The sequence below is a fragment of the Scyliorhinus torazame genome, chromosome 1 (genome assembly GCF_047496885.1).
Source record: "Scyliorhinus torazame isolate Kashiwa2021f chromosome 1, sScyTor2.1, whole genome shotgun sequence".
NCBI lineage: Eukaryota > Metazoa > Chordata > Chondrichthyes > Carcharhiniformes > Scyliorhinidae > Scyliorhinus > Scyliorhinus torazame.
The window spans coordinates 185,557,744-185,583,839 of NC_092707.1; the positions used below are offsets into that span (position 1 = coordinate 185,557,744).

General features: G+C 48.5%; 1 protein-coding gene across 1 annotated transcript in view; it reads right to left on the reverse strand.

Annotated features, from left to right (window-relative positions):
• The window catches only part of csmd2 (CUB and Sushi multiple domains 2), a 995,459-nt gene that overhangs the window by 135,115 nt on the left and 834,248 nt on the right, over positions 1-26,096 (reverse strand). Inside the window, exons 48-53 of the mRNA XM_072502405.1 lie at positions 20,383-20,577; positions 9,546-9,719; positions 8,605-8,778; positions 4,394-4,567; positions 4,112-4,300; positions 1,364-1,537 (exon numbers count right to left, since the gene is read on the reverse strand). Of these exons, the coding sequence (XP_072358506.1) occupies positions 1,364-1,537; positions 4,112-4,300; positions 4,394-4,567; positions 8,605-8,778; positions 9,546-9,719; positions 20,383-20,577 (1,080 nt within the window). The remainder of the gene's footprint in view (positions 1-1,363; positions 1,538-4,111; positions 4,301-4,393; positions 4,568-8,604; positions 8,779-9,545; positions 9,720-20,382; positions 20,578-26,096) is intronic.

The window sequence follows — 26,096 nt, forward strand, 5'->3', positions numbered from 1 at the left end:
TTATTGTCACAAGTAGGCTTACATTAACACTGCAATGAAGTTGGTGTGAAAAGTCCCGAGTTGCCACATTCCAGCGCCTGTTCGGGTACACAGAGGGAGAATTCAGAATGTCCAAATTACCTAACAGCATGTCTTTCGGGACTTGTGGGAGGAAACCAGAGCACCGGAGGAAATCCATGCAGTCACAGGGAGAACGTGCAGACGCCGCACAGACAGTGACCCAACCCAGGAATCAAACCTGGGACCCTGGTGCTGTGAAGCAACAGTGCTACACACTGCACTGCCCCCTTTCCAGATCAACTATCTCCCTGGCAATAAAACATTTGTTTCAGACGTTTTTCATTCTGTGTTACACCAGTCTGTGACCTTACTTGATCCCACATCCAGTGGAGCCACTCCATCTCTTGTTTTACATTTTCTCTCACTATAACTGAAAAACTTATTATCCTTCACTTCTCTTGCCATATTAAATACAACATTTTTCTTTTGTCATTTTAATGCCCTTTTTACACTCCAGGCATCAGCTCGATAACTAGAAATGAAGTACATTATGCCAGTACAGCACAGCCTTGATACATAATTCTAGAAGACAGACTTTCCACACATCAGGTTTTATCTCAGGGATTCTTAATGCAAATCATTAATCATTGCTTCATGGTCTGCTTCAGCTTGTATTTGGAGCTATTTTTTTTCTTCTTCGTGCCCCTACCTCTTGTACAGTTGTTTGAAGCTCAAACAGATCACATCAGTACTTCTCACATCCTGTAATATCAGACCATCCCTATCTCCAGGAACCTGTTTCAGCCTTACAATCTTTCGCAATTCCTGTGCTCCTCCAATTCTGGCCTCTTGCACATCCCCAGCTTCTTTCACTGATCATTTGGATTCTGTTGCTGAGGCTCTCAAGCAATGGAATTCCCTCCTTAAACCACTCCAACTTCAAGTCACCTTCATTCATATGAGGAGCAATGTACTGATTTACCAGTTAAAAACACTATTGGTGGGATTTCACCCACCCCCAACCCCACCCCTCGCTTGTGTTGCGGTGGCGGAGGTGGGTTTTCCAGTTGCTCACACCCTCTACCCCCAGGGGAACGCCATGTCGTTGGGTTTTCCAGTTGTTCACACCCTCTACCTCCAGGGGAATCCGCGGTGGGGCGGCTACCCCCGCCGGGATCGGAAGATTCCACTGGCGAGAACGGACGGAAAATTCTGCCTACACAAATGCAATAACGGGTGTTTTAACGTAAAAGAGAGTTAATACATCAGTCTGTCCATCTATTTTTGAGAAAATCCAGGCGAAGAATGCAACTACTTTATCTGGTAGCTTCTGAGCCCTGTGTGATGATGTGAGACTGTTTACCTGAGCAGTGTGGTAATGATCCACTCCAACGCCCATCCAGCTGACAGATACGAGTAACATTTCCAATCAGGCGACGCTTTCTGTCACAATGGTACCGGACTGTGGAGCCAACTGTAAACTGGTTACCATAGAGCTCTGCACCAGGTGGAATGCCAGGATGACCACAGGTCACCACTAGGAACAAAGAGATGAGACAGAAAATAAGTGTTGTTTTAAAAATGTATGTTTGAATAAATCATTAGGTATAAAAATATTTAGATAATCTGGAACGCATAATTTGGAGCATGTTCTGTATACAGTCATGCATAAAATGGAGTATGTTGTGACATAAATGCACACAACAGGTTAAAGGATAGCAAGTGTAGCTTCAATCTTCAAAAAGTGAGCGGGGCGTGAGTAATTATAAGCTGCTTAACTTAACTTCCGTATTCGTGCATTTTACAATTTGCATTTGAACATCTAAAGAGAGAAAATATCCACTGGGAGAAGCTGGTCTGTTTTGACTTGTGACAGATCATGATCTACAAACAAACACACTAGAATTATTTGAAAGGTAAACGGGGAGCAATTGTGGGGGCGCACTGGGGTTCCAACTGAATGCAGATGTTTTCATGGATTGAATGGTCCTTATTAGGTGATTATAATACCTCAGGGAGTTCTGATGTCTTCATAAACAGAAAGAAAATATTGAGAAATCGATCATTGTCAAGCATCTGCTGTCACCTGTTATGTCTTTGAAGTGAACTCACAACCAATATCATTCCTCATAATATACAAAGCTGGAGTTTATTACAGATCACTATCGCTCTGTTATAGATACTTATTGCATTTTATTTGGTCAAAAGCTGCAGCGGATGTGGCCAGATCTGTACTTTGGCCAGAGGATTAGTGACGTCAAGTTGTGGAGTTTATCTCAAAGTTTTGTTCTGCCACATGATATAATTTGTACTGAAGCCTGTGGGGCTAAATATGCACTGGACAAAATAAACTACCTAATGTGTGCGATATGACACGGCATTATAAGCAATTATTTTGCATTTGTGGGATCCTGAGCTTAGTTCACCTATGTGAGATCATATTCCATCTGCAAGTCTGAGCAAACTAACAATAAAAAAATTGCACACTTGTATTCATAGAATTCTGACAGTGCAGAAGGAGGCCATTCGGCCCATCGGGACCGACTCTCCTATATCCATTCCCCCACCCTTTTCCCGTAAACTCCACCTAACCTGTACATATTTAGTCTGCACATCTTTGGAGGAAATCAGAGCACCTGGAGGAAACCTACGCAGACATGGGGAGAGTGCAAACTCCACACAGACAGTCACCTGAGGCCAGCATGGAACCTGGATCCCTGACGCTTTAAGGCAGCAGAGTTAACCACTGTGCCACCGTGCCGTCCAGTCGCTGTTTGCATAACAGTTTACACCAGTACCTACTGCTCAGCTTTAGAGGGATTAGTACCACAAACAGAGGATGCTCAGCACAGCAAATACAATGTAAGAAGGAAAAACCCTCAGATTGTCTGTCAGTGTCTCAAAGCCTCCAACTGGTCACCGTAGTAACCATTACTACAATCACATCACTAAACTGGTCAGGATTCAAACTCCACCACTAAAGTAGGATATTTTTATTTAACATTTCTGATGATGGAATAATACACAATAATATCATGAACATTCATTGTTTTCCAAGACTCAGGAAAGGATTGATTTTGAATGATTTGCAGTTTTTTTTTACTGAATTCTATCGGTTCCTTCAGTCATGAAGTAACACTGCATTCAATTTTTTTTTTTCTCCCAGGAGATCAGTGTAATGCAATGATGTTGCCAATAAAGTTTTCAATTCAAAAATGTTCTCTGTCACTCTTTCCTCTCCTTTTCTCCTAGAGTGGGTAGCATGGTAGCATAGTGGTTAGCACTATGGTTTCACAGCACCAGCTCCCAGGTTCGATTCACTTCTGGGTCACAGTCTGTGAGGAGTCTGCACGTTCTCCCAGTGTCTGCGTGGCTTTCCTCCGGGTGCTCCGATTTTCTCCCACAGCCCAAAGACGTGCACGTTAGGTGAACTGGCCACGCTAAATTGCTCTCAGTGTCCAAAAGCGTTAGGAGGGCTTATTGGGTTAGGACGATAGGGTGTAAGTGAGAGCTTAAGTGGGTCAGTGCAGACTTGATGGGCCGAATGGCCTTCTTCTGCACTGTATGTTCTATGTTCTAGATCGTGACTTGTACTATGGATCACAGCAGCATGTATTTCCGATCACAGTGGTCTACGATTTTATTTCAGGAGGAAATGCATGTCTTCTGTGTGTAAAGAACTGATGATTCTCTGATACTATGAGGTAGCTTCACAATTTCTATTAAAAAGAGTATCGGATGTATTTGCTCAGCCCCCTCACCCCTCCCACCGACTGAAACGTCTGTTGGCACAGAATTGACCACTTTCGGTGCCTCAATAACTTGAACATAGAACATACAGTGCAGAAGAAGGCCATTCGGCTGATCAAGTCTGCACCGACGCTGATGGCTTAACTGCCCACCACAGCAATGTGGAAGACAGGTTGGAGTGGGTAGTACGATGGCCAGCAGACCACCCATCTTACTTTTCAAGCTCTCCTGCACCAAACCCTCCATTAAATGTGTCAGTAGATGACTAAAAAATTTTATAACCCGCATTTGATAACTCGGTTAATAACTTGACGTTAAACACTCATAATATCTACAGTCTTAAAGCCCTAAAATCACTTACACAGGCACTTTGGGAGAGACTTGTCCCAGGAACCATCACCTTGACAGGTTAGCACATCTGATCCCAACAGGTAGTATCCAGCATTGCACTCGTACGACACGCTGCTACCATAACTGAATCTCTGCGCAATGTTTAACTGCACTCGGCGAATACCATTTTCAACATGTGCTGGGTCTGAACAATTGACCACTGCAAGAAGGTAAAAGGATGTGAAAGGTCTTTCTTCCCCATTATTATGTAGCCAAAAAAGCTGTGAAACTGTACAATAGTCATCATTCATACCTTTGCACATAGGAAGTGAGTTGCTCCACTGTCCGTTTGATTGGCATTGGGAGCTAATGGTACCATGCACTGTGTAACCTGGGTTACAGGTGAATCGAACAATATCATTCAGGTTAAATTGAGTTCCATGTGTTACGCCATTACCGGGATTACCAGGGTGGCCGCATGTAATAGCTGTGAGAAGAAAATAACATAATAATTATTGTGTAGTAATCATTCTGTAGTATCTTCCAGTGAAACTCTGATCCCCAACTAGCTGTTGCTCCATTCACAGCTTTTGTATACATCTTTGTTTGAAATTAACAATGGCTATTAGACATGTGACCCAAGATTCCCCACAGAAAATTGAACCCGAGATTGTGGAATATATGGGAGTCACTGAGCTTCTCGACATCCACACCAAAGGACCAATTTCTTGTCAGGAAACCGCATTTAGAAAATCAGACCTCATGTATACAATGCCTGTGCTTGTCCAAGATGCAGCACAAACTAACACCTACTCCCCTGCAATAACAGTTGTACAAATGGCCCAATTTGAAGAAAACATGCATGACTATGCAGAGTGCTAAACTGAAGCACAGCTGGGTGAATGGTCCACCACTAACAACCATAATGGGGGAGTGGTGCGGATGGGGGGGGGGCGCAGTCGGGATTTGGGCGTGGGGTGCGCTGGATCAGGACTGCTCCAGTGGGGGGGGTCAGGATGAGGGTGGTTCAGGCAGGGTCAGGCCTGGAGGCTGCAATGTGGGGTGGGGGTGGTTATGGGAAGGAGTCCCATGTGGGTGTGGGGAGTCCCAATAGGGAGGGCTGGTTGTCGGCTGTAGATCCCTGGGGGTTCAGTGTTGGGGGAGTTCCATGGGTGGGGAGATGTTGGTGGTGGTGGGGGGATGGCAGAAGGGTGTGCCCCCTAGGCGTTCAGTGGTGTGGTGGGGGAGGGGGCAGGTCCTGTACAGGTTTGATCTGCGTCTGTACGGTAACTACCCAGACGTTAAAAGAAGTTTTAGTTCTTCTAACTTTTTCTGGGTAACGATTGGTGCAACTCTGCCGGAACCATCCTAAGTTTGCAATTTTCAGATAGTTCCCAACACAGGGCAACTGACCAAAGGAAGTTTGCACTCTGGTCAATTGCCATGCAAACCCTAACCTGTGAGGTTCTGAGAGAGGTTCCCCAGTATATCTTTGTGGTACACGTTCAAATCGAACTCTGGAGAGCTCAGGCATTACAGCCCGAAAACAAACATCCACATCCACTGTACACAACATGTTATCTAACATGTCAGGGAGTAGGTCATGTATTGCTGTTTAAGGAATTGTATTACTGATGCATGGTTACACTTAGTGGGAGGATATTGTGGGAGCATTGTCCTCATTTTTGCCAATGAAAAACTCTGAAATACTACCCCTTAGGCGCATAATAGTACACACAGAGAAATATTCAAAGGGCACAGTACCACATATGAGTAAACTTGGTACATCATTTATACACACTGAACAGGAGTTAATATTAACACAACAGATAGGTTAGCAGTAACTGGAAGTGAATTGTCACTACTTATTCAGTATAAACTGTAGAATGCCAGCCCAGTCGTCTACCATTTGCTCATTCTCAGTGTGCTGAAACTGACTGGTAACAGTAAATTACTTCTATTCTTTCACAATGCGGAAAGATTCATAACTCAAAAGCTCTACCAGTGTGAGTTATGACTGTCTTTAGCAAGAGTGAAAGAACTCTTAAAAACTCACCAGCACCGGTGAACACATCCTATTTATTGCAAAGGACTGAGCTATTGTTTGAAACACGCATAACCATTAAACAGATTCTAGAGACTTGCATGTGGCCTGTCAACTGCTAGAAAATTATTCCGTTTCATGCGTTCTCCTTTCTGTTTTTCAATCTCATGAATTAGTGCTCCATTGGATACTTGAAATAAAATCCACCCTAAAGAATCAAGGCACTTCAAAGCCATCTAGCTCCAAACACACTATCTACATTAATACTCTGCCCCAAATGGTAGAAAAACAGCACTTTAAATTATAAAAGTGTGGTGAATGTAAATACAGTTAATTCACCAGTTATGTTCTATGTTATTAACCCTGTGGGTTTTATCAATGGGCCATTGTATGGCTTCACCCACAGGGGGAGATGTTGGAGGATGTTGGAGCATGTACGGGCTCTGCCCATGGCTCCGCCCCTTTGAAGGAGTATAAGAGTAGCTGGCCTGTGGGACAGTCCTCAGTATGTACCAGTCGCAGGCAAGCAAAGTTGATAGTTAATTAAAACCACTGTTTTACTCCGACACGAGTCCTTGAGTGAATTGATGGTCGCATCAAAAAGACTTAAGCCTAAGAATTGTATTGTAAAAAAACATAGAATATAAGCACATTTTAAAAATTTGTTCAAGGGATGTGGGGCATCGCTGGCTAAGACACCATTTTTATTGCCCATCCCCAGTTGACCTTCAGAAGGTGATAGTCATTTTCTTGAACCACAGCAGTCCACTGTAGGAACATGAGGAAGGGAGTTCCAGGAGTTTGATCCAGTGACCATGAAGGACCTGTGTCTGTGTGGGTGACCTCCGGGAGCTCCGGTTTCATCCCACAGTCCAAAGATGTGCAGGTTAGGTGGATTGGCCACGCTAAATTGCCCCTTAGTGTCCAAAAGATTAAGTAGGGTTACTGGGTTACGGGGACAGGGTGAAGGCGTGGGCTTAAATAGGGTGCTATTTCCAAGGGCCAGTGCAGACTCAATGGGCCGAATGGCCTCCTTCTGCATTGTAGCGATTCTCTGATTCTATGATCGAGGGCTCAGTGTTGCATTCGGACATGGGCTAGTTTAGCACACTGGGCTAAATCGCTGGCTTTTAAAGCAGACCAAGGCAGGCCAGCAGCACGGTTCAATTCCCGTACCAGCATCCCCGAACAGGCGCTGGAATGTGGCGACTAGGGGCTTTTCACAGTAACTTCATTTGAAGCCTACTTGTGACAATAAGTGATTTTCATTTCATTTCATTACTTACCATTCAACTGTCTTCCTTCCTAAAACAATGAAAATCTATGAACTTGTGCTATCATACATACTTCAGTGAAAACTAAAGCTGATCAGCAACACTGAAATGGGCATCAAAACTAATTGGCATACAAGTACAATTTTAGTCAAACTGGGTCCTGATCAGCTTTAATCCTCCATATTGCTTTGAACATGCTGCATATGTTGGAAGAGGCATTTTATAAATTCAGCTTCCTGCCCATGACATAACATGTTACTTGTTACATTAAAGACCATGCACTGGAAGTGGTGGATGGCCAGACAGGCCTCTATTCCAAAAGTAGAGGTGCAACATCTCGGAGTATGAAAATGACACTGTCCCCATTGCCACATACTGATGTGGGAATACATGGTGCTGATACTTGCCCCAGTCAGTGGTCCTAAGCCAATTTCCCAGAAATTCTGGGAAACCCTTTTTTAATTGTACCAATATCATAAGATCAATTAATCCAAAGTTCTCCAAGAGGATAATTTGGTAAAAAGCTCAAAATATTGCATTGCTCCAAGCTCCTTACCTCATACCATGCAACATATTTCTTCGGCAAGCATTCAATACATCTCTAAGTACTGCATAGAATCCACAGAATTCCAACAGTGCAGGAGGAGGCTATTCAGTCTATCGAGTCTGCATCAACTCTCTGAATGAGTACTGTTCCCAGGTCCACTCCCCTGCCCAACCCACCCTATCTCGGTAAACTAATCTGTGCATCCCTGGACACAAAAGGCCAATTTATCGTGGCCAATCTACCTCACCTGCACATCTTTGGACCATGGGGGGGGGAAATCAGAGCACCCGGAGGAAACCCAAGCAGACACGGGGAGAACATGCAGACTCCGCACAGTCACCCAAGGTTGGAATCAAATCCCGGTCCCTGGCACCGTGAGGCAGCAGTGCTAACCACTGTGCCACCGTGCCGCGGTGAGGACCAGAATGATGACTGGCTTGGCTTCAATAATCATCTCTGCAATCTAATAACCCATTATGTGAAAAAAAATTATTGGTTACCCAAGTGTGCTAAGTGGTTGAAAATGGAAATTAAGCAAGGTAAGTAAGAAACAGTTGAGGTATTGACTGGCAGCAGAGGAAGAGACACAGAACAGATTCACCTGAGGCACGTCATTCCTCTTCACCGATCATTAAGTGACATTCTGAAGCAATACTTACGCACACATACAGGCGATCTGCCTGACCACTTGTGGTCCTGCTGACAAATTCGGACAGAAGTTCCAATCAAGCGAAAACCTGGACTGCACTGATACACCACTGTCCCACGATAATTAAAATTTTCTCCAATTATCTGACCGTTGACAATGGGCTTGGGCATCCCACAGTGACCAGCTACAACAAACGTAAATAGCTGCAATCAGTAACATTTACAGTTTAATCAATTTCAACTCCAGGACAGAACTCAAAAAGGACAAGAAACAATACTGTCTTTAAACTTTATGCATGAAGAGACTTTACAAGTTGCTGCTGAGCATGTTGACAAGTTTTAGTCCTTTCTGTCTCAATACAATTTTGTAATGTGATTAGTCAGGAAGGTTCATCTGGGATCTCACCATTAAAATTAGAATGTTAAATCCAGCTGTTTAAGTAAGCACCAGTATTAATCCCAAGTACCTGAATCTTCACACAGCCTGAATTCAATGAAACGACGAAGGGAAACGTCCAAAGCTATAGATGGTAAACTTGTCAACTTGATTTTCTGGGAATTAGTTACCTGTAGCTCCTTGCTTAAGGCACACACTTAATTGCAAAATTTCAGAAGCAATTGCTAAACTTGAATTCACTGGTATTTATTTAAAATGGTTTAGCACAGTGGGCTAAACAGCTGGCTTGCAATGCACAACAAGGCCAGCAGCGTGGGTTCAATTCCCGTACCGGCCTCCCCGAACCGGCGCCGGAATGTGGCGACTAGCGGCTTTCCACAGTAACTTAATTGAAGCCTACCTGTGACAATAATCGATTTTCATTTCATTTCAAAATGTTCTTTGTTACTAAATTTTATACAAATATCAAGCAACACAAATGTGATAAGCAATACCTCACAAGCTCACAAGATTGGAGATTTTCATACTACTATGTAAATATTGTCGAATACTGACCAAGGCATCTCACTTCCATCCCACTCCACAGCCCGTTGGCCTGGCATTCCCGCACGCGGGATCCTACCATTGTGTATCCGGTATTACAGGAAAAGATGGCAGTCGCTCCATATATCGTTAATGTTCCAATCTTATTTCCATTTGGAGGAAATGGCAGCACTCCACATGAGATTACTGAAGAGTCACAAAATTGATCGATTAATTTTAAGAATTCAGCCTCTGTAAAATACTTTCTTTCTGACACCATTTCCTGGTCAGCCAGAAAGCACATCCAATTGTTTGCCAACCAAACAACATTGAGAAATTTTTGTCCAATATGGGTGGTTCGCCCAATAATGTGCCTGCTTTAGAACGTTTCAGAGCAGGGAGGCAGAACCAAGGTTTCAAAATCCCGTGTTGGGATATTAAGCATCTCAAACCATGCTGTTTGGCTGTTGGGTGCAAGTATGCTTTCTCCTCTTTGTCTAATTATTATCATCCTATCTGTTAGGCTTAGAGAGATAGTGAGTAAGAATAAACTCCATTGAGAGAACTTGTAGGAGTACATAGAACCTAGAACATACAGTGCAGATGGAGGCCATTTGGCCCATCGAGTCTGCACCGACCCATTTGAGCCCTCACTTCCACCCTATCCCGGTAACCCAATAACCCCTCCTAACCTTTTTGGACACTAAGGGCAATTTAGCATGGCCAATCCACCTAACCTGCACATCTTTGGACTGTGGGAGGAAACCGGAGCACCCGGAGGAAACCCAAGCAGACACAGGGAGAATGTGCAGACTCCGCACAGACAGTAACCCAGCAGGGAATCGAACTTGGGACCCTGGCGCTGTGAAGCCACAGTGCTATCCACTGTGCTACCGTGCTGCCCAGTAGGTTGAATGGTGAGACAGACTAGTTAGTCAATTTCAATCAGTGCACTGAAGTTCAGTTGACTTGCTTTGTTAGGTGTCAAATTATAGTATCTATAACAGACGATTGACTTGATTTCAAAATGTCATCCTCAGGTACGCCGCTGCGGAGCTACTTCAGCTCCCAAAAGATCATACACCCTGTCGAGGAAGCTGGCCTGGTATTCTGTGCAAAACAGTTTGAATTAATATAGTTCTTTGAGACGGAGATGCAGCACTTCCTGTGTATGCAATATAAACATGAAAGCAATAATAATTGTATTAATAATTAACATAATAGTATAGTTGCAGCACAACCTGGTGCAAGAGAGAGATATATATCTGAGGGTGAAGGGAGCACATTCAGAACTGGAGCAAACTTATTTGCATCCAGTGCCCTGGTCAGTTTGACTATGAACTAATTTCACTCCAGGGCAATGGGTTTAGTTTTGTATAAGGAGTGGATTGGTGAATGTATTTTGAGAAGCCAGATGAAAAGATATAACACTAGATAAGCATATGTAAACTTTTCATAGAATCACAGGCTCCTAAAATTCCTACAGTGCAGAAGGAGGCCATTCAGCCCATTGAGTTTGCACTGACCCTCTGAAAGAGCAGCCGATCCAGGCTCACTCCCACTTCCCCACCCTACCCCTTTAACCCCACCTAACCTGCACATCCTTGGACACCAAGGGGAATTTAGTAAGTTCAGCAAAGGGATGACAAAGAAGGAAGAAATAGAATAAATAGGCTCAGGAGAGATTTAAAAATAGATTTCAAACATTTCTGTAGTTATTTACAAAGGAAGATATAAAACAAACACAAAAAATGGAACCCTTAAGGACAGAGAGAGAAATTATAACATTGAATAAGTAAATGGCATGCATATTAAACAAATATATTGGGCGGGATTTTCCGTTTCTGAGACAAAGGGTTGGATTCTCCGATTTTGAGTCTATATCCGGAGGATGTGTCTAGTTTTTGATGAAAATGTCGGCGCTGCCCCCGCACCGATGCTCCGCCCGGTGGGGGGCTAGCAGCCGCACCACGTAAAACTCCCGGTGTTCCCGACATAAACACCCGGAGAATTGCTGCGTCCGTGGCCGCGCATGTGTATGGCGACGGCCTGCAGCAGTCGCGCCGTTCAACATGGCGCCAGCCACGCGCGGACCCGGCCTGCCAGACAGAGCCCCCCTGTAACCCACCTCACCACCCGCAGACCACCCCCACCAGTACCCCCAGCCCCCGCAGAAGTTTCCCCAAGCTGAGCTCATCAGTGCAGCAAATTACTAAAGTGCAGCCTTGACGCAGTATCAAGAAATACCCCACCATACGTGCCCAAAACCGTAATCTGAAATATTTTTGTTGAATCGCACCCCAGGTTAATTCATTTTTGTTAATTAATTTTTTACAGGATGTGTACTTCACTGGCTGGGCCAGCATTTATTGACCATCCCAAATTGCCCTTGAGAAGGTGGTGGTGAGCTGCCTACTTGAACCGCTGCAGTCCATGTAGTGAAGGTACACCCACTGTGCTATTAGGGAGGGAGGTCCCAGTGACAATGAATGAACAGTGATATATTTCAAATCAGGGTGGTGAGTGACTTGGAGGGGAACCTCCAGGTGGTGGTGTTACCATGCAGCTGCTGCCCTTGTCCTTACAGATGGCAGCGATCGTGGGTTTTGTAGGTGGTACACACTCCCGCCACTGTGGATCGGTGGAGGAGGGAGTGAATGTTTGAGGAAGGAGTGCCAATTAAGTAGGGCATTCAAATTAGACACAAGTCTGTTAACCAGTTTGTTATTATTGAGAGTAGTTCACTCTATATATGTCAGAGCTGTCATTAATAGCTCCTTACGTGGTTTGGTGTCAAACTTTATTTTATAATGCTCCTGTGAAGCACCTTGGGTCATTCCGTAGTCTTAAAGATGCTGCATACATGCAGGTCACTTTTTGTTTATTAGTAGTAAGAGAAGTGACACCTCAATACATCTTTGACAAGGCATACGGGCGGAATTTCCCCCCAAAACGGCAAGTGTCAGGTTCAAACTGAAAACAGAAACAGGCAGATTTTCCATCCGTATCATTGCACATTTTGCCACTTTAAGGGGGGGCGGTTTGCACCGTCATTGTGAGAGGCAGGGCCTAAAGACGCCAGCAGGGCCAGCTAATAATAATAATAATCTTTATTATGGTCACAAGTAGGCTTGCATTAACACTGCAAAATGAAGTTACTGTGAAAATCCCCGAGTCGCCACACTCCGGCGCCTGTTCAAGTACACTGAGGGAGAATTCAGAATGTCCAATTCACCAAACAACCTAGTCTTTCAGCACTTGTGGGAGGAAACTGGAGCACCCGGAGGAAACCCACACAGACACAGGGAGAACGTGCAGACTCCGCACAGACAGTGACCCAAGCGGGAATCGAACCTGGGACCCTGGCGCTGTGAAGCAACGGTGCTAACACTGACCTACCGTGCTGCCTCCACAGGGACCAGGGCACCATCTTTAAAGGTTGCCCCAATATCCAATCAATGTTAAGGATCCCTCCTCATTCACTTACAAGAGACCCTCCCAACTCCCCACCCCATTTGCTGCCATCAACTATCCCCAATTTCCACCCCATTCACCGGCATCTAGGAACCACCACTCCCCCCCCCCCCCCCCCCCCCCTCACCATGAAGCAAACCCCTGCTATGGGATCATCTTCAGGTCCCGCCCCCTTTAGGCCCCACCCCTGGCAATACCATCCTGGCATAGATACTGCCAGGAGAAGTGCCTGGGCACTGCCATGTCATGTCCTTGACCATCTGCCATTGACCTCCAAGTCTCCGGTGTGGTTATAATGTCTGGCCTCTAAGTTTGGAGACCAGTAGTGATTCCTACCACCGTGATGCCATGCCGTTGGCTGGGAACATACGGCGTTCCTGGAACATACAGCGTAAAGTCAGTTTTGAATATTTAAATGAATGGTTATCAGGCTCATGTCTTCACTGAACGTTGTCCCAACATTTACCCTGACACGTTCCCTAAGAATGTTACATGTTTCAATGTGATCAACTCTCAGTATTCTAAACTCTCACAAATGTAGCCTTATCTACTCAATCTCTTCCCAGAGGACAGTGCCTTCTTCCTAGGAATTATTGTAGTGAGTTTTTGTTGCACGCATATATCTCTTTCAGCAAGGAGGTTAGTATTGTAAAAATTACTCTCGGTGTGGTCTCACTGAGATCCGACCTGGACTATTGCATTGAGATGTCTTTACTCTTATATCCCATATACTTTGTCATCACGACTGTCATATTACTTGCTTTCCTAATTGATTTCTGGACCTGCCTGTTAACTGTCTGTGGTACAAGCATACTGAGGTCTTACTGAATAGAAATATTTCCCATACTCTCATTTCAAAACTTTTTAAAAATAAATTTAGAGTACCCAAATCATTTTTTTTCCCAATTAAGGAGTAATTTAGCGTGTCCAATCCACCTACGCTGCACATCTTTGGGTTTGTGGGGGTAAGAGCCACACACACATGGGGAGAATGTGCAAAATCCACACGGACAGTGACCCGGGGCTGGGATCAAATCTGGGCCCTTGGTGCCGTGAGGCAGCAGTGCTAACCACTGCATCACCGAGGCGGGTGACGGGGGAACAGGCCGAGTGGTCGGGTTAAGCCCCCCATGGGACTGGGGCGATGTCCAGTCCTGGATCGCCATTACCGTGGCCATCTTGCTGCGCACCCACTGACCACCTATCCGGCCGCCTCCTGCCAACGGCCCACAGTAGCCCCTACGGGGCCGCTGGCGAGGGGAGTACCAGCTGATGGTTCCCCTGGCATCAGGGACAGGCGCTAGGGCTGGAGGCCACCATGGTGCTGGCCATCTACTGGTCAGGGATGTGGGGATGAGGGGGGAAACATGCGGGTGCAGAACCTGCAGCGCCAACCGGGGACACCATGTAGCCCGGTGGACCTGGTTGGGCACGATGGTACGCACCTTGGTCTTTCACCTGATCAGACAATGAATAATGGTATTCAACAAGCAATGGTGGCCTTCCTACTAGTCGCTGCAGCCCTGGGGAGTGGGGGGGTGCCTGGTGGCTGTACGAGCTGGAGCTGCTCAAGGAGGAGGAGGAAGCTGCAGCAGCGGAGCGTGCAGCAGTGGAGCATGCAGCAGAGGGACAGGTGGCATCCATTTACGATGGAGGGCCGGCCGCCCAACAGGCCGAGGAGGTGCCAAGGATAAGCCGCATGAGGCCTCATGTGTACAGGCAGCACCTGTCATTCGAATGCCTGCCGGATCGGGCATACCGTCAAAGACCCTGGCTAAGCAGAATGACAGCGCCACATTTCTGCCAGATCATGGCCCCGCAGAGGTATGGAGGAGGAAACCCGCTCCTTGAACTTATACATGATGGGGTCCTTCCAAGCGCCGAATAGGGACCTGCCCAGGATCTCACAGACGTCGGTGCACAGGTGCATCCGGGACGGCTTGGAGAACCTGTATGCCCAGGTGGCTCAATACATCCACTTCAGAGAAGCGAGCCCACCCAGATGACTGGCTGCGGGGTTCACCGTCATCGCTGGGCTGCCTCAGGTCCAGGCAGTGATCGACAGGATGCATGTTCCCCTATGAGCACCTGCAGATGACAGGCTGCCTACACAAACCGACAGGGGTTCAACTCGAACGTGCAGTGGATATGTGGCCATGGGCTATGCACCCGATACCCAGGCGGTGTACATGCCACCTTCATCCTGGCACACTCGACAATTCCTGACATGTTCGAGATGCCCCCCACCTCAGCTAGGTGCTTGGCTCTTGGGTGACAGGTACACTGCGGCCATGGCTGATGACACCTATCCGGAGGCCACAGACTGATGCAGGGCCCACTACAACGATGCCCGTACAGCGACCAGGAGTGTGATCGAGCGGTGCTTCAGCATCCTGAAGATGGGGTTCAGGTTCCTGGACCGCTCTGGCGGGCCCTCCAGAATGACATTGGTAGGGCCGCCCGCATCGTGGCGGCCTGCTGTATGCTCCACAACATCCCATAGCAGAGAGGCAATGTGCTGGAGGAGAAGGATGAACACCAGGCTTCATCCGCTGAGGAGGAGAATGCAGGAGAGGGTAAGGATGGGCAGGACATGGGGCCCAGCCAGGCACGGGAGGCCGCAGGACGTGTGCTTGAGGGCCAACGCATACGGGATGCTCCGATCACCTCCAGGTTCATCGACATTGGCGGGGGGGCGGGGGGGAGGTGGGGGGATAGTGGGTAGTGGAGAGGGGGGACCGGGGCCAGGTGCACAGACAATGCATCCCAACCCCACACGCCGCCCTTCGCTCCCCAGCCAACCTCCGTCTGCAACTCCCTCCGTGATACATACCTGCCGCACTACGGGGTGTTGGCCCTGGGTTGGCAGTTGCACTGTGTCTGGTCCATGGGGTGATGGGATGGAGAATGATGACAATCCGCTCTGCGATGAGCTCTGGTGCTCTACATCGTATTCCAACATCTGACTCCTGCTCACGCTCACAGTAGCACCTTCCACTGTCCACCTGGGTGATCCCTGCATGCCAGCTGGCCATTCCATCACAGGGTCCCATCGGACCCCTGGGGTGACGGGCTGGAGATGTCGCGGGGGGATGGGGGGTGGGAAAAGTGGGGAGCTCAGCCCACCCACAACATCCATTAATTCCCCCCAAAACCCCCACCCCACCGCAATCTCCCTGGCCAGCCCAGACCAGCCCACCCCTCACACCCATCAGACAGAGCATCTAGGCAGGTTGTAACAGTGGTAGCAGGTGTTTAATGTGTACAAATATTTACAGGTTTGTGCCCTAGCCCCTATAACTAAACTGTGCCCTGCAGCCGTGCCAATTTAACTGGTGTCAAACCCTCTGGCCTTACGGGTCCTAACGCTCTGTCGAGGTAGTTCCCCAGATGGTACATCAGGAGTGGAGGCGGCCTGCTGTGATACCTGCCTTACAACCTGGGTCTCTGTTGGCGGGCGTCTTCTGGGGCGACCTGGCCTGGTTGAGCCCGGCTGCTGCTCGGATGTCCCAGGTGGCGTGGAGCCGCACAGTTCTGCCCACTGCCCATCAGATGCGTCAGGGTATGGGGACGGAGGGTAGTCTGAGGTGCTGCGCTGTTCCGGCACCTTCCCAGGGATCTTCCCAGGGCGAGTCACCGGCATGGGCTCCATCACCTCCTCCTCCCTCGGGGTGCTCAATTGCCCCTGGGCTAGTCCATGGGTTTGGGATGCGAGCAGTGGTATCCCCTGAGGCTCCCCTGCCACTGTCAGTCCTGGAGGCCCACTCTGGTCTCGGCCAGGGTCCGTATGCTGGCAGCCATGAAGCTCAGGGAGTGGACCACCTCCATCTGGGTTTGCATCACATCATCCATTGACTGTGCCACCACTTTCTGGGTTTATGTCACATTAGTCAGTGACTGCCTCTGGGACTAGGCCGAGGTATCAGCACCACATCAACCAGCGCTTGGGCAATGCTGCCGAGTTCCCAGCCATGGCCTGCTGGCCATGCTCAGGAGCGCCGCTGCGATGTCCAGTTCGCTGTGGGACATGGCCGCCTGTGAGGGGGCAGCCCTGTCCAGTGCCTGCACAGAGTTCCCCAGGCCTCGGAAATGCTGATCCATAGCCACGACCGTCGCCCCAATGCCTCTACCGTGGGCGCCAGCTGTCCGGTGTTGGCCTGGTAGGCACACATTGTCGGCAGCACCTCCTACTGCTGCACGCGGTTGGACTCCTGCAACTGCACCTGCAGGTGCTGGATGCTCACCAACAACCCATCATGTAGTCCCTGGCTCTGCAACTACATCTCCACAATCGGTGGGATCGTCTGTTCCAAGAAGCCCGAAACATGTCTGGACGGCAGCTAGTCCCTGGTGTCGGCCTGCTCTTCGGCTGTCCGCCCCCTCAGGAGTTCCTACCTCCACCTGCTGTACCGGGTCAACTGTGTCTGTGAGCACCAGATAGTCCCAGGAGCCTTCTGCACTGTAAATTCTGTGTCTGTCTGTGTCTGAGCCTCTTCACTGAAGTGCCAAACCGAGGTAAGTGTCTCTGGGATGGTGGAAGGTGTTGGAGACAGCTGTGACGGGAAATCGGCATCATCCTCCAAGCTGAGCTCCAGGGTCTTCTGAGTCTCGGGCGGAGGGCTGCTGTCCGAGTTGCTCTCGTCACTGCTCACGGGGGGCTCCGGTTGTGACACTGGCTGGGGCAGGGGATGCCAAATAGACACGCCCCATCCCCAGCAGGTCGTGCAAGACAGAAGATAAGGCACATGATTAGACTATGGGCCAGGGGGAGTAGGGGTGTGGGTGTGGTTGGTGAGGGTGGTGTGGGGTGAGGGTCGTGTGGTGGTGAGAGTGGTATGGGGGTGAGGGTGGTGTGGAGGTGAGTGTGGTGGGGGCTGTTGAGGGGTGGTTTGACGCATGTAACAGGGAACCGCAACTAAGCTGCCCTGACGAGGGCGTGCAGTTTTTTCCTGCACTGCTGGCCTGTCTGGACGGTGTTGCCCACAGCACTCTCGGCTCTGCCACCTGCGCCCATGCACGGCGAACGGCAGCTGCTGGCTGCCTTCTTCCAGGGCCGGGATACAGGGTCACCCTCCCCTCCTCCACGGCATCCATGAGGGTCTCGAGCTCTGCGTCCACGAACCTTGGTGCCGCTCTCTTTATTGCCACCTTGTTGGCTGGGATGGTGTGTGCGGGGAGTGCAGTGTGTATATGCGGTTGCAGCTTGTCAGCCTCCTCAGTGTCAATCGCGAAACCAGCGAACCCAACACCATTTCTCATGAGAATCGATTGTGTTCCATGTGGCGCAGGTGCTAGCCCTTTCGAAGTAGCGGAATCTGTACAGGTGTGGAGAAAGTTTTTCTGCCGCGAACGTCCAGAAATTCTGCATTACCATCAACACTTAGGGCGGGATTCTCCATTGCCCGACGCCGATATCGTAATCGGCGATTGGGCAGAGAATCCCTTTTGATGCCGAAATCGGGGGCGGCGCCTGTTTTCAGCCTCTCACGCGATTTAACGGCCTCGTTGCGACACCAAGTTGGGCGCAACGAGAATGTTAAATTGCACCCAAGATCATCAAAAGTGAATGAACAAATGTGTAAAAATAGCAAAGAAATTCCACACCCACGTACAAGCATGCTTTGTCACATATTAACTAGAATCATCTTGGGCGGCACGGAGGCACAGTGGTTAGCACTGCTGCCTTACAGCGCCAGGGACCCGGGTTCAATTATGATATCGGGTGATTGTCTGTGTGGAGTTTGCACATTCTCCTCTTTCCTTCGGGTGCTCCGGTTTCATCCCACAGTCTAAGGATGTGCAGGTTAGGTGAACTGGTCGTGCTAATATTGCCCAAAGGCTAGGAGAGGTTATGGTGATAGGGGCAGGGGATTCAGCCTCGGTGGGGTGCTCTATCTGAGCAAGGGCCGGGGCAGACTCGATGGGCCGAATGGCCTCCTCCTGCAACATAGGGACTCTAGGATTCTACGAATATTTGCACCCTTACAGTTTCAGACTGCCAATAAACTTATATTCGCATATGGATTAGAGGAATGTGTCGCAAATACATGTTTAAGAGTGAATTTTATGGCTATTAAGATTTTTATTTTCTTCTGATCCCGCCAAAGGCGACCCCTGCCGTATGTTCCTCGTTGGTGGGAAGGGCAAGCCATGCAAAGCACCATTGGCTTCAGCCGGATCGTAAGATCCCACTGGCAGCCAGTGGCGAGCTCCTTCTGCTATGGGAGGAGGGGCTGGAAAATTCTGGCCTTAAGATTCATTTTAACACCCCCATCCCTTCCCTCTCTCTTTATCTTGGTGCATTTATTTTCCTGAGGTACTATTGTTTGAAGAGGATGTACTGATGACATGATGATTGGACTCGATGACTCGGGGCTCCTGACACTGTGAAAGAACTAAGTCAACATTCATGAAGGCCTGGTCAATAAGCCAAGATGCTCCAGTTGTATATAGTTCCCTTTGCATCAGTATGATGTATTAAAAGCAAACAAATGATCCTGTCTGTTGTTAAAGTAAAAAGTGGCAATTGACATGGCTTACCAAAATTGTCAATCAGGATCGAATTAAATGCTACTGTTATAACACACACTGGACTTACAGAGTTGGAGCAATCAGTCTCCCCGTGACTCTCGACGAATATGAGCTCCATCGCTCAGGGGGCAAGGTGCCCGAGATCATTCATGGTTAAGATCTGAAAAACGTTGGCCAGGTATGGAACCGACAGAGCAGACCCGGGCTAGGATCTGATGTATATTGTGTACATTCCCTTGGCCGCAGAAAAATACTTTTCACTGTACTTCGGTACATGTGACAATAAATCAAATCAAAATCAAATCTCTGCCTTACTTGTATTTCCTGGGTTCTTGGTTGAATCATGCCCTAGTCTCCCTCACTGCTTCCCCGTGAATATCGGGACCATTGTCCATGCTTCCACTCAGGATGTTTGAGCAGCCTGGGAGTGGAGAGTGTGGATGGAGGTTATCCACACACACATCTCCGCTGCCTGGTCAATAATAAACTTGGCCATTTTTTTCCTTCTTTAATTCATGAATGCTAAAGGCCTACGGGAGTGATCTAAATGCTGTCGAACTGTGACCACTTACATCCCACACTATGGATCGAGAGTCTCCCTTTTCTGGATTACCTACCACAACACTGGGCAGTGTGTGGATGGACTCTGCTCATCAAAAGGAGCCAAAGTAATCATTTCTGATATAGTTCAAACCATTCGGACACAAATATCAACCAACAGCTATGAACGTTTTCAGTCTGTGAACAGACCAACAAGGAACTGAAAGAAAACCATTCTTCTTAACGCCAAGGCGATTTGATCAACAACCCGTGTCTAATGCTTTTCATCACTAACCTGTGTTACAGTGCTGAATCAGATACTTACTTTCACAGCTGGGTTTCTGCTCTCCGATACTCCACGTTCCATTAGCCTGACAGCTGATGACCCTAAGTCCTTGCAGGTAATACCCTGGGTCACAAATGATAATCACTTGAGCTCCATATTGATTTGGATTTCCATATAACAGCTTCCAGTCTCCGTACTCTACATGGATACTATTAACTTCAGGACATGTCACAGCTGGAAGAACACAGGGTGAACAACAATCAATTGCAGTTTGCCACTTCATTACCCATAGAGTTACGCAGCTTTCTGATCGGTTATGATTTTGATCCGTCAAGAATTAAAATTAATCTGCTCTACAATTTCAAGATTTATTGTCAATACCCGATAATGATTTACAATAAATGAGAGGGATACTGAAATCCATGGATTTTACTTTTGTTCTTTTTTAAAAATTCCACCTCTGCTGTCTGTCATGATATTCAGATAAACATATCATGGTGCAAACACACATACACACTGATGGACAGATCAACGGACCAATCAACACACACGCAACATCACAGCCAATCACCAGTGAGAGCACATGCACTAGAAAACGGGGAACACCACAGTTCCCACTCAGTCCAGCAGGAGACAGCTCAGAGCACAGAGCTCACAGCGCGCCACTCAGACATACACCATGTGCTGAGTGCCTCTCTAAGATGGTGTTTGGGCTAGGTCCACAGGTTAACGGGTAAATTACGAACCACAGTCATAAGTTTACAGATGTTATCAAGAGTAATAAAACAGAGTTGTACCATCTACAACCGTGTTAGTTCATCTGTATAGCGGAACACCCAACACGACACTGCCCACACATGAACCCACCAATGAAAGCTTGAATGAAAATTTAGCCTGTGAGAGTCATGCAGCCTCAATCCAGTTTAATAATTATGATGAGATCTCGGCAGGTCCCTTGCAATAAATGAGCATGAATTGCCTTTTGAAGGAATAGCAAGGATGCGGTGCGGAAGATGGCAAGAATGCTTTATTCCGTTAAGGTCAACGCATCTGATAGCAGAGGAGCTGAGGCATGCTGTACCTGACCTGGAAGTGCTTGATGCTAGTACGAATTTAGCAAGCAGTTCCATTTTGAACAATAACATAAGATGGCTGCCAATGGTGTTTCCCTTACTCAACAACACTGACTATATTTCATTAACGAAAAAGCACTTTGGAATGTCATGGGGCCATGAAAGGTGCTTATCAAGTAGAAAGATGCTCTTTCTGTCATGATTTTGCCTGAAAAATATCTGACACATCTTCATCAAGAGGCATTCTTAAAGCAGCCTAGCTAATAAATGGCATTTTGCTGACAAAATCTGAGATGATAAAAGATTTTGATAATCTGTTGACACACATAGGGCAGCACGGTAGCACAGTGGTTAGCACAGTTGCTTCACCGCTCCAGGGTCCCAGGTTCGATTCCCGGCGTGGGTCGCTGTCTGTGCGGAGTTTGCATGTTCTCCCCGTGTCTGCGTGGGTTTCCTCCAGGTGCTCCGGTTTCCTCCCACACTCCCAGGATGTGCAGGTTAGGCGGATTGACCATGATAAACTGCCCTTAGTGTCCAAAAAATGTTAAGTGGGGGTTACTGGGTTACGGGGATAGGATAGACACGTGGGCTTCAGTAGGATGCTCTTTGTAAGGGCCGGTTCAGACTCGATGGGCCGAATGGCCTCCTTCTGCTCTGTAAATTCTATTCATTCAGAACAGATGGCAGCTGCTTCAAAAATATTTTCCATTTGTTTAATGATTACGTATAAGGCTTTGTCAAATGTTCTGAGTAGAAGCAACTCTATGGGCGCGATCCAATGGCCACGCTGAGCCTGAAAAGAAGCTCGCCGTGGCGCAGCACGGATGACTGCAGAAGATGTGATGTTGTGCAAACGTACCACCTCCAGGTAGTTTGAAAAATAGTCTACAATCAGAACATAGTCCCTGTCCAGTGCGTGGAACAGGTCGATGCCGACCTTGGACAAAGGGGACGTGACCAACTCATGGGGCTGTAGGGTCTCACGTGGTTGGGCCGGCTGGAACCGCTGACAGGTGGGGCAGTTGAGCACTGTGTTGGCAATGTCGCCATTGATGCCGGGCCAGTACACTGCCTCTCGGGCCCGTCGGTGGCACTTCTCCACGCCAAGATGGCTCTCGTGTAGCTGTTCCAAGACAAGCTGGTGCATGCTGTGCGGGATAACAATGCGGTCCAGCTTCAGGGGGACACCATTGACTACCGCCAGATCGTCTCTGATGTTGTAGAACTGCGGACATTGGCCCTTGAGCCACCTATCTGACACGCTGTAGCATGGGGTCAGCTGCAGTCTTTACTGGTGTAGATGGGCTTTAGAGTGGCTTCACAGGTCGGCGCAACATCGAGGGCCGAAGGGCCTGTACTGCGCTGTAATGTTCTATGTTCTATGTTCTAATGTTCTATGTTCTATGTCTCGCGGCGAATTTGGACGAGGCGTTCATCCGTGGCCGGTAGATTGGAGGCCACAAAGGCCACATGGGCGTCAATCTGGCAGACTAATCCGGCTGGGTCACACGGGTGTTGACGGCCCTGAACAGAGCATCGGCTATGATCAGGTCTTTGCCCGGGGTGTATACCAGCTGGAAGTCGTATCGCCGGAGTTTGAGCAGAATGCGCTGGAGGCGAGGCGTCACGTCGTTCAAGTCTTTTTGTATTATATTGACCAGCGGGCGATGGTCGATCTCGACGGTGAATTGGGGAAGGCCGTACACATAATCATGAAACATGACGACACCGGTCAAGAGGCCCAGGCACTCCTTTTCTATCTGCGCTAAGCGCTGTTCCGTGAGGGTCATGGCGCGTGACGCATGTGCCTCATCGCGTTGCAGGAGCACTGCCCCAATGCCAGATTGGCTGGCATCGGTCGGAAATTTTGTCTCTTTCGCTGGATCAAAAAAGGCCAATACCGGGGCCGTGGTAAGTTTGGTTTTAAGTTCTCTCCATTCGCGCTCATGGACAGGAAGCCACTGGAAGTCTGTCGTCTTCCTGACCAGGTTCCTGAGAGCTGTGGTATGAGAGGCGAGGTTAGGGATGAACTTCCCTAGGAAGTTGACCATGCCCAGAAATCGGAGGACAACCTTCTTGTCCTCTGGTTTGTTCATGGCTGTGATGGCAGCCACCTTGTCCGCATCCGGCTGCACACCCAACTGGGAGATGTGGTCCCCTAGGAACTTGAGTTCTGTCTGGCCGAAGGAGTATTTGGCTCTGTTGAGGCGTAGGCCCTGCTCCCGTATGCGTTTGAACACGCGCTGGAGGCGACTGATATGCTCCTGCAGGGTGGTGGACCAAATGATTATGTCGTCGACATAGACGCGAATATCTTCAATGCCTTCCATCATTTGTCCCATGATCCTGTGGAACACCTCTGACGCTGACATGATCCCAAACAACATCCTGTTGTAACAATATCTGCCAAAAGAGGTGTTAAAGGTACACAGTTTCCTAGTTCAATTTGCCAGAATCCTTTCGAGGCGTCAAGTTTGGTGAAGAGCTTAGCGTGAGCCATCTCGCATGTGATCTTTTCGCGCTTGGGGATTGGGTAATGCTCCCTCATTATGTTGCGATTCAGATCCTTTGGATCAATGCAGATTCTGAGCTCGCCGGAAGGCTTTTTTACGCACACCATGGAACTGACCCAGTCGGTTGGTTCCGTAACTCTGGAGATCACTCCTTGGTCTTGGAGGTCCTGCAGCTGCTGTTTGAGGTGGTCCGTGAGGGGTGCTGAGATACTGCGAGGTGCATGCACCACAGGCGTGGCGTTCTGTTTGAGTAGGATCTAGTAAGTATATGGGAGCGAGCCCATGCCTTCGAAGACGTCACGGTGTTGGTTGATGATGGCGTTGAGTTGCGCCCTGAAGTCATCATCCTGGAAGGCAGACGTGTCATCAGGAGAGAGAGAGTGAACTCTTTGAACGAGGTTTAGCAGCTTGCACGCCTGTGCGCCAAGCAGAGAGTCCTTCGAGGAGCCCACGATCTCGAAAGGAAGGATGGCTTTCCGTGACTTGTGCGCCACTTCGAGTTGCAGGAATGACATTGCCATTGTAGTCCAATAACTGGCAGGCCGATGGAAGAATGGTTGGTTTGACATGAAGGCTTTGGAAAGCAGACACGCCATGAGATTGGCGGAGGCACCAGTGTTCAGGCGGAATCGTATTTGGGAGCGGTTGACCATCAGGCTGGCACACCACTCATCGTCTGGATCAATGCTGTATACCAACAGCGGCTGATGCCTTTGCTTCGGGGACAGCCTGTTTTTCGTGATGACACCGACTCGAAAAGGCACCTTCGGTTCCTCGGTGTCACTGCTGTGTGGGTGGTCGGAATCGGACTCGGTGACCGTGGGTTGAATTGCCCGAACATTCCTGCGAGGCTGGCTGAAGCGATATGAATTGGAAGGCTGAGCTGCTCGACAGCAGGCAGCATAGTGGTCAAGTCTTCCACATCATAGGCTTTGTCGAGATTTTGCGGGGCATTGCCGCTTCAAATGGGCGGAGCCACAGTTGCCGCACGTCGTGACGTCAGCACGTTCGCTGCACCACCGCACATGCGCGGTGCGGTCATGCGTAGTGCACGCCTGCGCATTAAGTTCCTCAACGTCGCCGTCCCTCATTTGGTGCGTACAAGCGCGGGAGTCCGTGAAAAGCTGAGGCCCTGGAGGTGCTCAATCACTTGGACCCGTTCCACCTCGTGGGGACCTTGCCGCGCCGTTTCAGCCGCTTGTATATGGGAGTACCGACTGGTGGCATTTTCATGTAGGACACAAGTCTCGATGGCGGTCGCTAGGGTGAGTTGCTTTACTTTGAGGAGCTGCTGACATAGGGGGTCCGACTGAACACCAAAAACGATCTGGTCGCGTATCATGGAGTAGGAGGTGGGCCCATAGCTGCAAGATTGCGCAAGGATGCGGAGGTGCGTTAGAAAGGATTGGAAAAGTTCGTCCTTACCCTGCAAATGCTGCTGGAACACGTAGCGCTCAAAACATTCATTCACCTCTATGCTGCAGTGAGTGTCAAATTTGAGGAGAACCGTCTTGCACTTCGTCTTGTCTTTGTCATCTGCAAAGGTGAGAGAGTTGAAAATGTGGATGGCATGGTCCCCGGCCGTGGAGAGGAGAAGAGCAATCTTTCTGGTGTCTGAGGCGCCCTCCCTGTCCGCGGCTTCGAGGAAGAGCTGGAAGCGCTGTTTGAAAATCTTTTAGTTGGCCCCGAGGTTGCCGGCGATGCGGAGCGGCGGCGGCGGGCTGATGTTGTCCATGTTGCAGGATGACGGAATGCTGGCGGAAGGCAGATCACTCGCAGGTAGGTCTAAGAAGTGCTAGTATGCAACCACTCCTGGTATCATGATGTGTTGGGTGTTCTGGATCACATACAGGTCACCAACACTTGAAGTAGTGCAACACTATTTTATTAAAAGGTTAACTATTTAAACATATTTCAACTGTTGGTGAATACGATACTAGCTTTAACTAAAGACCTTTGCCTTGTCCCAACCAGTTGATGCACTCAGCACGTGGCAAATGTCTGTGTTGCAGGCTGTGAGCTCTGTGCTCCTAGCTAACTGCTACTCGAATGAGCAGGAACTCTGATGCCCCCTGTCTTTATAGTGCGTGTGCTCTCACTGGTAATTGGCTGCGGTGTTGTGTATGTTGATTGATCCCACTGTGTGTCCATCAGTGTGTGTCTGCAC